Source organism: Lynx rufus, unplaced genomic scaffold (assembly GCF_022079265.1).
Source record: "Lynx rufus isolate CCGP_SWC_20201006 ecotype Redwood Valley unplaced genomic scaffold, mLynRuf1.p SCAF_2, whole genome shotgun sequence".
NCBI lineage: Eukaryota > Metazoa > Chordata > Mammalia > Carnivora > Felidae > Lynx > Lynx rufus.
The window spans coordinates 39,160,341-39,177,474 of record NW_025814834.1 but is presented as its reverse complement, the minus strand read 5'-3'; the positions used below and the strand labels follow the sequence as shown (position 1 = coordinate 39,177,474).

At 37.9% G+C, this 17,134-nt stretch overlaps 1 protein-coding gene across 1 annotated transcript in view; it reads right to left on the bottom strand.

Annotated features, from left to right (window-relative positions):
- HECW2 (HECT, C2 and WW domain containing E3 ubiquitin protein ligase 2) overlaps nt 1–17,134 on the bottom strand; it is a 239,273-nt gene that overhangs the window by 53,909 nt on the left and 168,230 nt on the right. The window contains exons 17-18 of the mRNA XM_047083672.1: nt 8,529–8,612; nt 2,898–3,007 (exon numbers count right to left, since the gene is read on the bottom strand). Of these exons, the coding sequence (XP_046939628.1) occupies nt 2,898–3,007; nt 8,529–8,612 (194 nt within the window). The remainder of the gene's footprint in view (nt 1–2,897; nt 3,008–8,528; nt 8,613–17,134) is intronic.

The window sequence follows — 17,134 nt, the reverse complement described above, 5'->3', positions numbered from 1 at the left end:
AAGTTCAGGGAAGGAAGTAAACTGTCCAAAGTCACACACAGTAATGATTGAGGCCAGCTATACATTCCATCGATTGTTCCCCTATACCTTTAAACTTACTTGAAGTGTCAGATACTTATTTCTTCTCATCCTGGATCATCAAAATAGGTGACCCTACTTTGTTCCAAAGTTGGCCTTCACTTTTGTCTCCGGCATCCTGCCTTCCCATGGGTCTCTTGTATGATCGATGCTCCAACAAACTAGTTTCCTTCCACCCACATCTTCTGACCTCTGCACACACACATGCTCAACTTCTCCATCCTAAAACCTCTTCCTTAACCCATCTTCTCCTTCTAAGTACTGTCCTATTTTCCTTTCTTCTTACCCACCTACTTCATGAAAGAATATTCTATACTCTTGGTTTCTCCTTTACATCCTATATCATTCTGCAACTGGCCACAGTAGAGTTTATAACCTCTCATGTCATAGAAATTGCTCTGGCGAAGGACATTTATAACTTCATGACTTTCAAATCCAATGGCCTCTTCTCAGGCCTTATCCTTCTTGAATGCTTTGAGGATTTGGCCACACTCTCTATTCCTCGAAGCCTGGCTTTCCTGAAAAGACTTTCCTAATTCTCTTCCAAAATCCATCGGCTCTCTTTCCTTCATTTGCTCCTCCATCTCAGCCCATCCCTTAAATACTGAAGTTCCTCAATGTTACCATCCTCTGGTTTCTCTTCTTTCCATGAGCTTGTCCTCCTTAGTTCCTCTAATTTGCCTTGGGCTTCAACTGCCACCAGCATATGTATATGCCTGGCCACCAACCTCTCCTGAGCTCCACGATTATCTTTTCCAGACATCTTTGGTATCTCTAGTTGGATGGCTCAGAGATTCCTCAACAAACCATGTCCAAAACTAAACTCATCTAACCTCTCCCTTCCAGTCTAATCTTTTTCCTTTCCTTGGCCAATAGTGTTGCCATCTGCCTAGTAGTCTCGGTGGTGGAGACTCAAAGTCCTTGTGTCTAGATCTCCTACATATCTTTTGAACTAATTTCTGTTTCTCCATCACCTCTAATCCAGCCCTTTAGCAGGTCACCCAGGTTAATGCAACAGCCTCCCAAGTGGTTTCTTAGACTCCATTCTCTTGTCTTCTTTTAAATGTTTGTTTGTTTATCTATTTTTTGAGAGAGAGAGACAGAGCGTAAGCAGAGGAGGGGCAGAGAGAGAGGGAGACAGAATCTGAAGCGGGCTCCAGGCACTGAGCTGTCAGCACAGAGCCCGACACGGGTCTCAAATCCACAAGCCATGAGATCATAACTGGAGCCGAAGTCAGATGCTTAACCGACTGAGCCACCCAGGCGCCCCACCATTCTCTTGTCTTCTAATCCAGCCTCCAAATTGCTACCAAACTGATCTTTGTATAACAGGATATTCCTCTGTTTATAAATTTTCAGTCGCTCCATATGGACTACAAAATAAAGCTTCAATGACCAACTAGCCCTGGCCTATCTTTCCAACCTGAGCTTTGAGAACTTGCTCTTACTTGTATCTGTTAATTGGCTTAAACTACTTCCATGCTTCTGAGACTCAGCTTATGCTCCTCATTCACCCAGAACACCTTCCTTCCTTTGGCTCACCTTCATCACCCTTCAAGGCTCGCTCATACTTGTTGTCTTCATCTTTCCCCAAACACCCGCTCCCAGTCTTGAAGGAAAAAACCGTTCCCGTATCTGTGTTCCCAAACTTCTCTTCATTACAGAACTAACCACAGGGCTTTACAGAGTTATTTGTGGACTCAGTGCCCCGCCACCAATCCTTCAAAGGCTGAGATGGTATTATTCATCTTTGTAGCACCAAAGTCTAATTCCTTGCTTGGATCATAGTTGGATGCTCAATAAATCTGTGTTAAAGAACAAATTAATAGACCTTTTCCTGTTTGTGGTATTCAATTAGGCAGTAGCTTCATTATCATAGGATTTATGAAAACATGTCATATATCAAAGACCATAGAGTAGCTTCTAGGGACACATATGGAGGTTGTATTTCTATTAAAATAGTTTTAAATTCTGATAGCTATTAAAGTGTAAACAATACATGGCCTATAATAAAAATAAATACAGCTGATGTTCTGTCAACATGATGACTACTTTCCTTTAAAAAACTCATTTCCTAAACTGCATTTTCTACCATCCATTCATCCATACATCCATTTACTGCTTAATTCATACCATACCTCTTTCAAAAAAGAATCTGAACTTAAAAATTTTAGTTTGTTGGGAGCCTGGATGGCTCAGTTGGTTAAGCTTCTGACTCTTGATCTCGGCTCAGGTCATGATCTTTTTCTGCCCCTCCCCTGCTTGTGTGTGCGCTTTCTCTCTCAAAGTAAATGAATAAACTTAATTTTATAAAAATTTTAGTTTATTTTCTCTAGCAATATGTTCTATCTACCCATGTGTCTCTAGTCTTCCTATCTAATGCAGTTAGTGATTATTGCAGGAAAAAACTATCCAAGTCCATTCAACTAATTTTAATCCTGTATTATTTCTTGAAAGTAGAGATTTCTTTTTTATTAGAATAAGATTTCTAACTAGGACTTTTTAAATCCCAAAGCTAACATAACACTTTGTGTCCTGATATGTTCCAATATATATTAGGCACTACATGATATAATGAAAAGTAAATCCTGTATCTGAGTATATCATACTGCTAACATTTATCCTCCTATTTCGGAATGCCATTATTTTCCTGTCAAAATGAATTGCCATGGAAACAAGCCGTGGCACACAATGTGCATTTGTGCTAACACTAAAGATACGCCCTAAGTGTTCCCTTACTGTCCTTTACAAAGGGCAGAAGGTCTGACTTTAGGGTACACTTCTCAGACGATTCACCGTGAGCAGCAGGTGGGACTCACCTGGCGAGTTCTGGGGAGAGGACACGGGGGAGCCACGTGGGGACTGACAGTAGCTGGGGTGAAGTAAGGCATGTGGAGGCACATAAGACATTATCTCTTCTTCAAATAAACTGGGGAAAGACAAGAAACAAAATGCATACTTTAGCCAAATAGGTGGGGAGAAGCCTCATTCCACATGAGTAAGACAGTCAATTTCTCACTCTGAGGTCCAGTTCACATTCCAGAGGGAGAGCTTGTCCTCCTCCTGTAGGTAATTCTTGGGACAAACAGCCGTCTGTTGCAACTTCTGTGAAACCTGTGATTATTTGCCTATTTTCCTACCAACTTTGGACAACAAGATTTTTTTTTCCTTTTTTTCAAGTTTTTATTTAAATTCTAGTTAGTTACCATGCAGTGCAATATTAGTTTCAGGTGTAGAATTTAGTGATTCATCACTTACATGTAATACCCAGTGCCCATCATAACAAGTACCCTTAATCCCCATCACCTATTTGGCCCATCCCCGCCCACCTCCCTCCAGCAACCCTCAGTTTGTTCTCTATAGTTAAGAGTCTGTTTTCCAGTTTGCCTCTCTTTTTTCCCATGTTCATCTGTTTTGTTTCTTAAATTCCATATACGAGTAAAATCATATAGTGTTTGTCTTTCCCTAGAACAACTATTTGTTTTTCCCCTAGATTTCTATTTTCCCACTTTAATATGTGAGTCTGAATTTCCATGTTTGCTTGATCACAGTACCTAGGTTTTTAGATTTAAGAATAAGACTCAAACACAGCCGACAATGTTTATTGAGAATTCATAACAGAAGCTCAAAATATATTCTCTACCTTCATTCTAAAAAATATACAACAGGGTCTCAATATGCAAAGGGTTCAGGATTTAACTGGACAATTAAAAGCCAAATAAAACAAAACACCTCCTAAATAATTACAACTCCTAAATAACTAGCTCCCTTATTTACTCGGGCTTCACAATGTTTTTTAAATGTGAGGATTTTGATTTTAGATTATTCAGTCCAGTGTCTTTTGTCTCCCTATTGAAATTTTTCTTTCTAGGACTCTCCCAAAAGATATTAACCAGGGACATGAGATCTTAGAATGACAGACTTTTCATTAAATATTCTGATAAAAATACTACCAACTGCACTAAGCTCTTGACAGTTGATGAAGTAGAATTAAAATAATAATAAAAGTAAGAGTCCTGATGTTTTTTAATTAAGAGGTAGAAGCAGGTTTTCCTCCCACTTGGCCAAATCTACCTGTTACCTGTTTTCAGAAAACACTCAGAAAAAAAGAAGCAGCGGTTGAATCACTCAGAGATTAAGGAAAAGACTCTCAAGGGTTATAAGCACTGGTTCTCAACTGAGGCAGTTTTGCACTCCTCTCATAGCATTTGGGGACTTTGGGCAATGTCGGAGGACATTTTTGGTTGTCATAATTGGGAAAGGGTATGCTTTTGGTATCTAGTGGGCAGAGGCCAGCATGCTGATAAACATCTTGTAAAACACAAAATAGTTCCTTGCAACAAAGGTGTATCCAGACCAAAATGGCAATACTTTTGAGGCTGAGAAATCCGGGGTTATAGCAACGCAATAACAACTTGATGATTCTTGTGCTGGTTCTTCATTCACATGCACACGTCTGCCACGCTGCTGTAGCAAATTTTTAGACATGATATTATTTTTTAAAGCCATCTTTCCACTTTTAAACTACAAAAGTCAAAAGTTTTGGAAACAGAAGCAGGAATTAATCATATGGATAGTACCAAATTGAGCCCTGAAAAGGTCCTTTTTCTTTGTCAATAAATCAATGAACATTGAAATAATGTGAATTTTAAATTAATTGAAGGGAAAGTCCCATGTAACAGTTGATCCCACAAAGGTCGGTAAACCTATAACTAGATTAACTGAAGAGCAAGAATTAACACACTCTCCTCGGATACCTATACCTGTGTCCTTTTGCTCCATTTATCATTTCCTTTAAATATAATCAATACTTTGATATCTTTTATATTGATAGAAATATTTTTATTAGAAAATTTAATACATAAAAGATAGAGAGTAATATAAAAACACTTGAGAGATATCATCCAGGATTCACAAATGTTATCACTATTATTTTTGCTTCAGACAAACACACATGCATACTTACAGACCTTTATAAATCTGCATATACATGCATGTATAATCTGTATGTGTATAGTGTGTAAGTGAAGCCCCTCTTGTCCTCCTCTATCAGGACTTTAACAAGGTATCCTCCTTCCATAGTTTTATATTTATAACATATATCCATAGATGAATATAGTTTTGCCTTATGCACTGCTAAAAAACTACATAAGGGCTATGTAAGTATATAACATTCTTGAACTTATGTCGACACATAAGTATCTAGTTTATGACTTTTACCTGCTATGCAGGAGTCCATTCTATGAACAAATCAATTTCTTTACCTGTCTCTTTTAACAAACATTTAATTTTTTTCAACTTTGTGCTTTTATCAGTAACAGCGCAATGAGGATCCTGTGTTTCTTGCCCCATGAACCTGGAAGAATTTCTTTTTTTTTTTTTTTTTTTTAATTTTTTTTTTCAACGTTTTTTATTTATTTTTGGGACAGAGCGAGACAGAGCATGAACTGGGGAGGGGCAGAGAGAGAGGGAGACACAGAATCGGAAACAGGCTCCAGGCTCTGGGCCATCAGCCCAGAGCCCGACGCGGGGCTCGAACCCACGGACCGTGAGATCGTGACCTGGCTGAAGTCGGACGCTTAACCGACTGCGCCACCCAGGCGCCCCTGGAAGAATTTCTTAGTATAAATATGGTATGTATCTAAAAACAGAATTGCTCTGTCATAACACGTATGCCTTTTTAACTATACAAGGCATTGTCAAATTGTACTCTGAAAAAGTTGTAGAAATTGTAATCCCACCAAGTCCAGACAGTAGTAGAGTCCCTAAATCTCACCTTATATATTATCCCATTTTTTGATTTTTTTTTTAATCCGATGGTGTGAAATACTTTTTCATTACTGGAAATTGCATTTTATGATTGCTAGCATCTTTCTGTAAGTTTACTGGCTATTCTTACTTCAATTTTATGACATGCCTTTGTATACCCTCTGCCCATTTTTCTCTTGGGCTCTTTTCTTCTAAATTGATTTAAAGGCACTCTTTGTGCATTCATAATATCTTTGTTTTATGTGTTGTGAATATATTCTTCCAGGGTGTTACATTTCATTATGCCTTATATATGGTATCCTTCATTATATAAAATTTAAAATTCTAATGCAGCTAAATTTATCAATCTGATAGAGGTACATTTTTTATAAGAGTTGAGTGAATGAAAGAATATATGAAATAGAACAATCATTAACAAATGCAGCAAGGTCGTTTACAAATTCCTGAGTTTTAGAACAGCTATTTTGGAAAATAACCTTACATGGGCTTATTTTGAATTGAATAATTTCCTAGAACTACGGCATGTCTACACTGCGGCTTACCAATAATCAAGTCCATTTGTACGAGGAGTGATTTTCCTTTTTAAGAAATAGACACAATACAAAAATAGACACAGAATCTTTCACTACATGTGCAACTAGCCCATTGCTGGAGTTTATAGTCACTGATTCAAACTACTCAAACTCCAAAGTAAAATGAAAAATAGAGAACTGAGGATATCTGAAAATGTTTTAGTAACTATTAAACATTATTTAAGTAGACACATGTGATAATTGTGTCACCATTTGTACAATTATTAAAATAATAAATTACATTTGATCATCTAAATGAAATAACTCTAGAATTGAATAACATCATTTGCATGTAATAATTATAGAACAATTATTTAATAAGTGAATTTCTCATGCTTCTCCAAAGACCCATTAACTTCAAAGAACATGCTTATTTTCCAAATGGGGGAAAGTGTAGCCTTGTTCTTAATATGTGTTTATATATGTATGTATATACGTGTGTGTGTGTATGTAGATATATACACACACATAAACATACATAAAACATAAATGTACATCAGTTTTCAAATATTTTAAAATTCAACCACATAACACATAGAAACTCATGCAAACAGCAGTGTTTATTAAAGTACAAATATTCTAAGCTATATTGTAACTTAAAATATTTAGGACTATACCATCTAAAGATTATTTAACTAAGACAAGGTGAATAATAATCATGATTTCTGTTTTGTAATCATTTTTGTTTCTACTAATTCCAAAAGCAGAATTCTTTAGCGTAAATTAAAAGCTTTAGATGTCTAGAATGAAGCGAGAGTGTCATATCCTACTCAGAATTTTGTAACAAAACTATTTTATCACCAACTAAACTATGGTAGAAACATCATGCCACATACTAATTGACCAACAGTCTGTTTTCAGAACTAGCTCACTCCGGCAGAGTCACAGTCATCTCTCAGACTGAGAAGCGACCCTGCCTCCCAACAGGTCTTGTTGAGAATCAGGTAAGGTGAAGTCTCTGGGGGACATGATTTGAATTATGCTCCAACTATCCAGTAAAGGAAAACAATTTTTTGACTTCAGTTTTACAAACAGGGCAACTACCACGTAGGCAGTTAGAAATGGTTAGGGTGTAGATCATCATGAATATCACAAATGAGATCGTTAGTTAGCACTTTGGGATAAATAAAACACCGTGTGGTTGGTTCAGCATGATTTTCCCTTTAATTCTTTGGAAGTTACAGTGGTGAGTGTCTCGACTATTGGGTAGAGCAAGGTGTTATTTTACTCTAGCCTCCTACATTTGTGGGATAATATCAGAAATGAAAACTCTTATGAAAACTTGCCAGTTTCCCTTCTAAACTCTCTAAAATTTAAAACCAAAGCTGATCTAACCATCAGGAAAGAAAATACAATTGGTTAATTTTTATTTTTTTTAACGTTTATTTATTTTTGAGACAGAGAGAGACAGAGGATGAATGGGGGAGGGTCAGAGAGAGAGGGAGACACAGAATCCGAAACAGGCTCCAGGCTCCGAGCTGTCAGCACAGGGCCCGACATGGGGCTCGAACTCATGGACCGGGAGATCATGACCTGAGCTGAAGTCGGGCGCTTAACCAACTGAGCCACCCAGGAGCCCCACAATTGGTTAATTTTTTGAAGGGCCATCAAGTTGGCAGTGAATACCGGTCACCAAATTGCAACTTTCTGATCTAACTTCCAAAACCTAAACTTTCAAAATCATTTTAAAAAATCAGGACAAATCAGAAAAAGGAGAAAAGCACACTTTGAGGGGGAAAAAAAATTGAAAGAAAATATAAATTCAACCTCTCTTCTACTCCAAAGGGGTAAAGCCTTGTATACCCTTCTGTTCCATTCTGTGAGGGGACATTTTATCCATCGGCCTCTACTAACCTTGCCCTTCTCCAGCACCACCTCATTTATCACCAGGGTAAAAGAATATATATCAAACAGATCTTAGGATAAGAAATGCAATCTGAAATGAATTATCACTAAACCAGCATGCTACGTTTTCAACATGAGTATTCCACAAGTCTTTGAAAATAATGGAGACATTCTTAGGCTACAAATATTGGCATATTATTTTCTAAAATGCTCCATAGTATCTGATGACAGAAAGACTTTCTACTTCAAAAGCTGGTTACCTACCTCAGCAACATGACAAGGTCTGCATCACTTGAAAGACGCACCAATCCTGGGGTCCCTTCAGTTCGGATAAATTGGATCTTCTCCCTATGCAGGCAAAGAAACAGCTCAAAACATATGTGGTAGGCTTTTGAAACAAAACTGAGTGACTTAGGTACCATTTAAAAAATAGTAGCCACAACACACACACACACACACACACACACACACACACACACACACAATGTTATACAAACATATACAAATATTTATGTTATATGTTATGTAAACATATCTATAAGTATTATATATGTAAAACATTTATATATACAGTATCTATCATGTGGTATCTAATGCATAATACGGGAATCCACATCCAAGAGAGACATCGTCCTTGCTTTCAAGGAGGACCCAGTGAGCATCAACATCACCACGTCCTAATGCTGGAAAAAGCTTCCTTTATTGCTTTCATTCATTTTGCTGCCCATGTACTATTAGAGGTAGTGGTACCATCCAACCCAGTCTTTGCTTTGAGTTAAAGCCTGCTGTGGGCTTGAATCTGAGCAACTGTCTAGATCATTCAGGGTAATTCCCTGTTATTCCGAAAAGCACGCGCATGTGTGTAGGGATATTCATCTATTTTCCTGGGGGTATACCTCTAAATTATGTGTGATGAGCACATTCTTACTTGGAGACAGATAGTATCTATTTATTATATATTCAATATAAAGGCATATGGCTCTTTGAAATAACGGAAAAATCCAAAACACTTTTAGTTACTACAGTTGGTGGAACAGATTATGTGTATACCTGTGCAAATGTGTATATACTTATACTTACACATATCAAACATGACAATGTGAGCTATTTCTGCCATTATTTTATTACATATTATGTAAAAATGGCATATTTTTCTTTTTGATGAGTCACCATATGCTACTATCTTCAATTCTTTATATGAATAAAATTTTAATACAAATTTTCCTGTTGCTTCCCTTCATTTACATGATACTATTTTAAAGCACACCGTATTGGGCGCCTGGGTGGCGCAGTCGGTTAAGCGTCCGACTTCAGCCAGGTCACGATCTCGCGGTCCGTGAGTTCGAGCCCCGCGTCGGGCTCTGAGCTGATGGCTCAGAGCCTGGAGCCTGTTTCCGATTCTGTGTCTCCCTCTCTCTCTGCCCCTCCCCAGTTCATGCTCTGTCTCTCTCTGTCCCAAAATAAATAAACGTTGAAAAAAAAAATTTAAAAAAAAAAAAGCACACCGTATTAATTTGTATAAGATAAAGAAAAAAAGCTACATTGGAGAAAAGTTGTCTTGGAGAAAAATGAACAATAACTTAATCCAAGAAATATTCTTATAAGGGTCAGTAAGAACATACTTTGATCCTGAACAATCAAAAGCTATCTCCAATAAATCCACAGTTTATCTCCTTAGCCCGTCATCACAATGGATCAGGCAAACAAACAAATGAGAAAACAAACAGGGTGCACACTCTCCTTCCACTTCTTTAACTGGAGCTACACAGAGCAAGGTGAGTGATGTGGACTGTGGCTTCCTGGGAACAAGGAAAAGATCACAGCTTCCTGAGTCACACGGATGACAGAGTGATGAAAAGGAAAGACACCGGAGGAAATACGCCAATTGGGAAACTTTTCATCACTTTTCAGATACTATTAGACAGTGAAGGCAACTGGTCTGATTCTTTAAGCCAGAACATACCAGAGGCAAGCTGAGGCTAGTTTTCTACCAGGCCAGCTAATTTATGGCACTGACCAGCCAAGAGTCATATGCTTTCAGGAACACGACACTGGGGCTGTCTGTCATCTGGTGCACACTGTGCCACTAAGGACCTTCTTATACTAACATTCATTCTTTCGCTTTTCTGAGGGTCTACTGCGTGCTGGGCCTGGTTATCACACACTAGGTATCCAATAGGGTCGGAGACCTAGTTCCTTCCTCAAAGAGTTCATGGAGCACTGGAAGAGAGAAAGCCAATTCTAGTATTATATGAAAATATTAAATAGAATAGGGCCATTCCCTTCACTGGATTCTGTTTAGGCCTTATACCCACCCTTATCCCATAAAGTCCTTTCACATAAAAACAAAGAGGGCACTGGTTCACTGAACGTCAAGAAAGCACACGAAGGCCGAGGAAGAGAAGGTCGGCAGATAGCCTCAGAAATGTCGCCAACCTTTTCTAAGAAAAACAAAAACAAACGGGAACTACATCTTGGTTATTAGGTATTTGCCTGATATTCCATACCGGTATTTCTCAAACTGGCATCACTGTCTGCTAGAAATCTATAGACATCATCTCAAATTCTGGGGGAATTAAAAAATTCCACGTTTTCACATTGAGGATCAAAACTGCTACTATTTAGGCAGGCACGTTTTGGATAATCTGAATGACACTTATGACTGAATACTGCCATTTGACTTCAGTTCTCCTGTTTGCATTGACAAGACAGTTGTTGCTCCAAGATCAGAGAGGAAAGTGTTGGTGAGCAGGCCATGAGGTGGGCAGGGCCTTGGATGGTAAGTATGGTAGAAGCAGTCCCCATCTACCACACACACACAATTCTCTTACCAATTAAAAAGGCAAAGCTTTTCTTTTGCAGTATTAATTTGCATACTGACATTGATGAACTGGGGCAAGGTTATGTATATATATAAATTGCTATAGGCTAAAGAGATAACAAAATACATGGATTTGAAATTTTTTTAAATGTTTTTACTCATTTTTGAGAGAGAGAGGCACAGAGTGCAAGCGGGAGAGGGGCAGAGAGAGACAGGGAGACACAGAATTTGAAGCAGGCTCCAGGCTCTGAGCTGTCAGCATTGAGCCCAATGTGGGGCTCAAACTCATGAATGGTGAGATTGTGACCTATGCCGAAGTCGGATGCTTAGCTGCCTGAGCCACTCACGTGCCCGATTTTGAAAGTAATTATGCATTTAGGTTAACTAAAGCCTTAAAGATGTCACAGTTTATTATGAGAACAAGTTTTACAATAGTTTTTTACAAATAGAAAAGTAGTGGTAGAATCATCACAGGGTGCATTTAAAAATATTTTTTTCTTTACTATTGTAGTGGGGGGTATTAAATGAATTGGCTCATCAGAACAATGAATTAGTAGGTAAAAATAAAATTGGTAGGTAAATTAGTAGACAAAAATAAGCTATTGATTTAGAAAAATGATGGCCACAATATTGCCACAGATGCGCTTGGTGAACCATTAGATACAAAATGGAAAGAATCAAGTCAAACACAAGTGAAACAAAAAGCACAAATGTATCTTTCCACTGACCACGATCTCAATATTGGTAATTTGGATTCCGAACAACAAAATCTCACATTAATATGATTCAATTAAATGTTATTTTTTACAGTTTTTCCTTAATTTATATGTCTTTTGGTTTTATAGTTCATAAAAGTTGTAAGAAGTGTTTGCATATTTTATATTTGTGCACACTTACATTTCACTAAAATAAAAGGGATTAAAGTCAACATTGTAGATCTGCAATATTTTTCCTTTTAGAATGGAAAATAACAGTTTTGGCTCCTAACAATTTTCCATGAGTCCACTCAGTGACTAAAATAAACATAACAAGCTTGAGCAGTATTATTAAAGATACATATGACTCTGATTAGAAGGACATTTGAGAGCTATATTACTATATTTATTCAAGTTTATTTTATCAATTTACAGAGTTAGAAGGAATCTGTCGCAGTCCTTTTAATTCCTATCTTCACTGCATTCATTCTAATGAAGAAATCCTATTCAATTTTCGTGGTTCCTAACGAGGATTAAGATAATACTCAAATAACACTTTCTATCTGACCCTCTCTGCATGGATATGTTTCTCTCTGTGTGTCCTTTAGAATACGTTCCAGCACGTCCTCCAGTGTACTTTCTCACTGGGCCGGCCATTCACTTACAACATAAATTCCTTTTGAAACATGAGGGGGTTTTTTGAGAAAGAGAGAGAGGAGGGGGAGAGAGTGTGAGTTGGGGGGAGGGGCAGTAGGAGAGGGAGAGAGAGAACCCTAAGCAGGCTCTGCACTGTCAGTGCCTGGGGCTTAGTCCCTTGACGGTGGGATCGTGACCTGAGCCGAAATCAAGAGTTGGACGCTTAACTGACTAAGCCACTCAGGCGCCCTGAAACATGAATTTCTTCAAAGTAAAAGCCGTTCCTCCTTTATTTTCATGTTCCCCAAGTACCTAGCATTGTGCTATGCACATAAGGAATGCTCAGTAAAACACAACCGGGCACAAGATTATAACAGAGTCGGCTCCTAACAAATTTCTCTGACTCCACTCAGTGTCTGAAATAAACTATCATTTTTTGTTGCGGCGCAGAAAAAGAGAAGCAGAGAGCTGACATCAGATTGTTTGCTAAAACAGACCCCCCCCCCCCCGCGAGGGAAGTGCAAAGGCGGATAAAGAGGCAATCTTTTAATACGAACATTTACGACTGTTCTAACAAGATACTAAACTGTACAGAGACAACACAGGAAAAGCTTGCTAGCTGTTGCTGTCTCTCAGTTAGACCTTTGTAACCACTTCCTCAAGTGCACAGAATCACCCCAGAAGATCAACGCTAGCAGAAGATCATTTGAGGACAATGAAACATAGTCTCAAGACCGGAATTCCCACAGAACATACTCTCATTGAAACCAACCAACATTTTTGGTGAAGTTAAAGAAGGACATGTGACTAGAAACAATCAGAAGCAGCAATGCCTCGAAACCACAAAAACTCTCTGGACTGCAGACTCTGTACCCACATACCATTCAGTAACACCTTCAAAAATACATGGTCTAAAAACACTGCCTGAGGGCAATTTTAGAGAAATCCCATGATTTCTCTAATGGTGTAACGCCAAGAAAAGAGAATTAGCATCGACTATTTGATTGATTGTTCATACCCTTTACTATAGTCACAGGACATAGTCTGACTTGAAGGATAGAGCCACACAGTAGAAAGATCAATGTTTATTTCTACTTCCCATAAGATTTGGAAATGTAGGTCTGTTATGGTCACATGATTCTCACAAATAGAAACGGAATCAACCTGAAACCCAAAATAATTATCCTTATACCTGGGGAAAGCTAGACCAGCAGGGAGTAGATTTACTGGCTAGACCTCATAACCACACAAGAGTGATTATTCTCAACTCTTAATTCAGTTTTATGACACATAGATCCTTGCTCATAATGTAGTGTTGTATAAATACCAATACCAAAAATTTAATTGAATTTGTATTCAGTATATTCACTAATAAAATATCATTAAAAGGTTCTTTTTTAAATGAATATATTTGTCTCCAAATAAAATATCAGAACATATTATTTTGACTTTTATTTTAATGTCACATATATAAAAAGCTTCTTAGCATGAATACTGTCTTCTAATGAGAGCCCCTAGTAGGATATAGTAACCCGTGGAGGACAGTGCCCACTTGAAGGAGATGGTACTGACTTATGGATGTTGAGTTTTCTAGCCAAGGAAATAAATCTTTTCTGAGGAAATAAAAAAAAAAAGGGGGGAGAGGAAAAGTTGGTAGCATCGCATTTGCATGACAGATAAAGTTAGAGGGAGCAGTGACTTAAATACAGCAGTTGAAAGCTAAAGCCATATCCCATTGCATAGAAAACCATAGCCTTTCCACGGTCACAGATACACAAGTGCAGTCTCAAGGAAGAGGAAACTACACATGGATACAAACTAAATAAACTGCTGGCCATTCTCTGGTTTAGGAGGAATCACGAGCAAACATAAAAACACAAAGTAAATAGGTGTATCCATTTGACTCTCCCTCCAGCTAGCACTTTTCCTCATTATACTCATGGAGAGCATAAGAAGGGATATTTCTTTTAAGCGGCTGTGCCACAGATGAGGAAGCATACACACAGAAGGATGCTGGTATGGGGAAGCCTCACTTGGAATATGAATATAAGGCCCACTGTTACCTTTGACACACAATTACACAGTGGCTCTATCCCATGCATAAATCTTTTATTAAAGATATCACTGAAATACGAGATTAAAGAGCCCCAACTGGGGGCGCCTGGGTGGCGCAGTCGGTTAAGCGTCCGACTTCAGCCAGGTCACGATCTCGCGGTCCGTGAGTTCGAGCCCCGCGTCGGGCTCTGGGCTGATGGCTCAGAGCCTGGAGCCTGTTTCCGATTCTGTGTCTCCCTCTCTCTCTGCCCCTCCCCCGTTCATGCTCTGTCTCTCTCTGTCCCAAAAATAAATAAACATTTAAAAAAAAAAAAAATAAAGAGCCCCAACTGTTTCCCCACCCCTGTGTTTGTGGGAATGCTTCTTACAATGCAGTTTTTCACTATAAAAGCAGAATGTTCTCTTAGATATACGAACTTCCCCATTATGTTGTTGTGATAAGCAGGATGCTTAACTACCACAAACTTTTCAGAAAATAAAAGTGCACCATGACACACACTCTAAGAGGAACAGCATTATCTCATTGATTTATGTCCCTGCTTCCTTCTACTTGTCATGACAGCATAAGCTTTTTATGATCAGATTCTGTAAATAGTTTCAGAAAGCGTAAGTAGAAACTTGTAAGTACTTTGGAATAAAGCGGAAACTTATCTCAAAACCTATCAAATAACTTCTTGCCATTAGATCACCCTGTGAGAGCTACGTTAGAAAAATGGGCTCAGCTGAAGACCCTGGGTGTCACTAAAAAAGAAAAATTCTTGCCGATCTTTAGGAGATTAGAGACTCTTAAGACTTTGAAAAGCAGAAAGAAAGACAAAAACAAAACTGAAAATACCAACTGGGACCCAACAGTTTTCCCTCTGTCAGGGTCTATTAAGGTTCTATCAAGTCACTGGAGACAACGATGCTGTTAGATGTGCTGTTCAGGTAGATTAAATCATCTGATATCTCTGGTGGAAATGTAAAAATATGTTAAACTGCAGTAAATAATAATGTGGAGAGCAGAGTAAAAGTAGAAACCTTGGGCTTCCTCTTTCTTGTTTTTTTTTTTTTTTTTTTTTTTTTTTTTTTTTTTGGGAGGGGGTACTTTGACAGGAATAGATACTGACTAGAAGTATGTCTATGCAGTGGGGCTAGAGCTGGTGGGAAAGAAAGAAAACAGAGTTCTCCTTATTTTGTGGTTAGCAAAAGAGGAGAGATTTGTTTTTTGTTTTGCTTTGTGGTCCGGAATCTAAGATTTCTCATTAGACAACTGAGGAGTTTATTTATGCAATTTTGCTAACTAAAACTTCTTACACAAGATGCTCCAGTGGACCATGGATTACTGAGTAGATGCTATAGTACACGAATATGCAAAATGACAGCTCGTCTAATTTTTATGACTTTCTTGTGATTGGGAACAGCATGCTTGTCAGGTTGGGAAAAGCACTGAGACTTGAGTTAGATGTTAACTAATGTGAAACTGGGATTTCTGTTTGTTTGTAAGCGATGTTTATACTCATACTTGAAATTACATGTAGCCTTTAGAAACTCTGGAAGCTAATGACATCTTTAAAGCTATAAGAGACTGACAGGAGATTGGGGGGGGTGGGCAAAATGGGCAGAGGGGGTCATAAGGTACAAACTTCCAGTTATAAAATAAGTAAGTTATAGGGATGTAATGTACAGCATGGCAACTAAAGTTAATAATACTATAATGCATATCGGGAAGTTGTTAAAAGGAGATCTTAAAACTTCTCATCGTAAGAAAAAAATCTATAATAATGTGTGCTGATGGACCTTAACTAGGCTTATTGTGGTGATCATTTTACAATATATACAAATATTAAATCATTATTTTGTATTTCTGAAGCTAATATAATATTGTATATCAATGATACCTCAACAAAAGATATGAGACTAAGAACATAATAAGAAGAATATTTGACAATTTATTTTCAAATCAACAAGAAAATCTCTATCCCCATCTATCTGTGTATCTATGTATCTATGTATCTATCTATCTACATTCACTATATGCCAAGTAATATTCTTGATATTTAAACAATAAGGAGGAGAAATAATGAGTTGAAGAAGATCCATATTTGTAAGAAACTTATAGTCTAGTTGAAAAAAAAAGCATAAGGATTTGAAAAGTCAAATAACAGCATGAAAGTCACATAAACAAAATAGTATAAAGGACAATGTGATACACTACATAATTAATTATGAAATTAGTGTCTAGAACAGAGGTTATTACACCTGAATGTGCCACTGGAGTCATATGGAGAAGTTTTAAGATATTAAATGCTTCAGCTCTCCCACAGACCTCCTGAATTAAATTTCTGGACAAGTTGTAGGAGGATAGGGGGTTAAATTCAGAGAAGGGAGAAGAGTAAGGGGAGAGAAGACCTGGCATTTTGTACTTTACAAAGCTCCCCAGGTGATTCTGATGAAAAAAGCTTGATACAACTAAATACAGTAGTTTTGGAGAATCACGGCTGTGGGCCAAGATGGCACCACTGGACAAAAACATATTTCTACCAGTAAAGGTAGCATATAAACCAAATGAGCTTTGAGTTATGTCACATTTTCAGCAGAAACTCACATCTTTTCCCATCTCCACTGATGCTTACCACACCAAGGTTGAGGAACACTAGTCTAGATCTTGAGAGTAAGAGCTC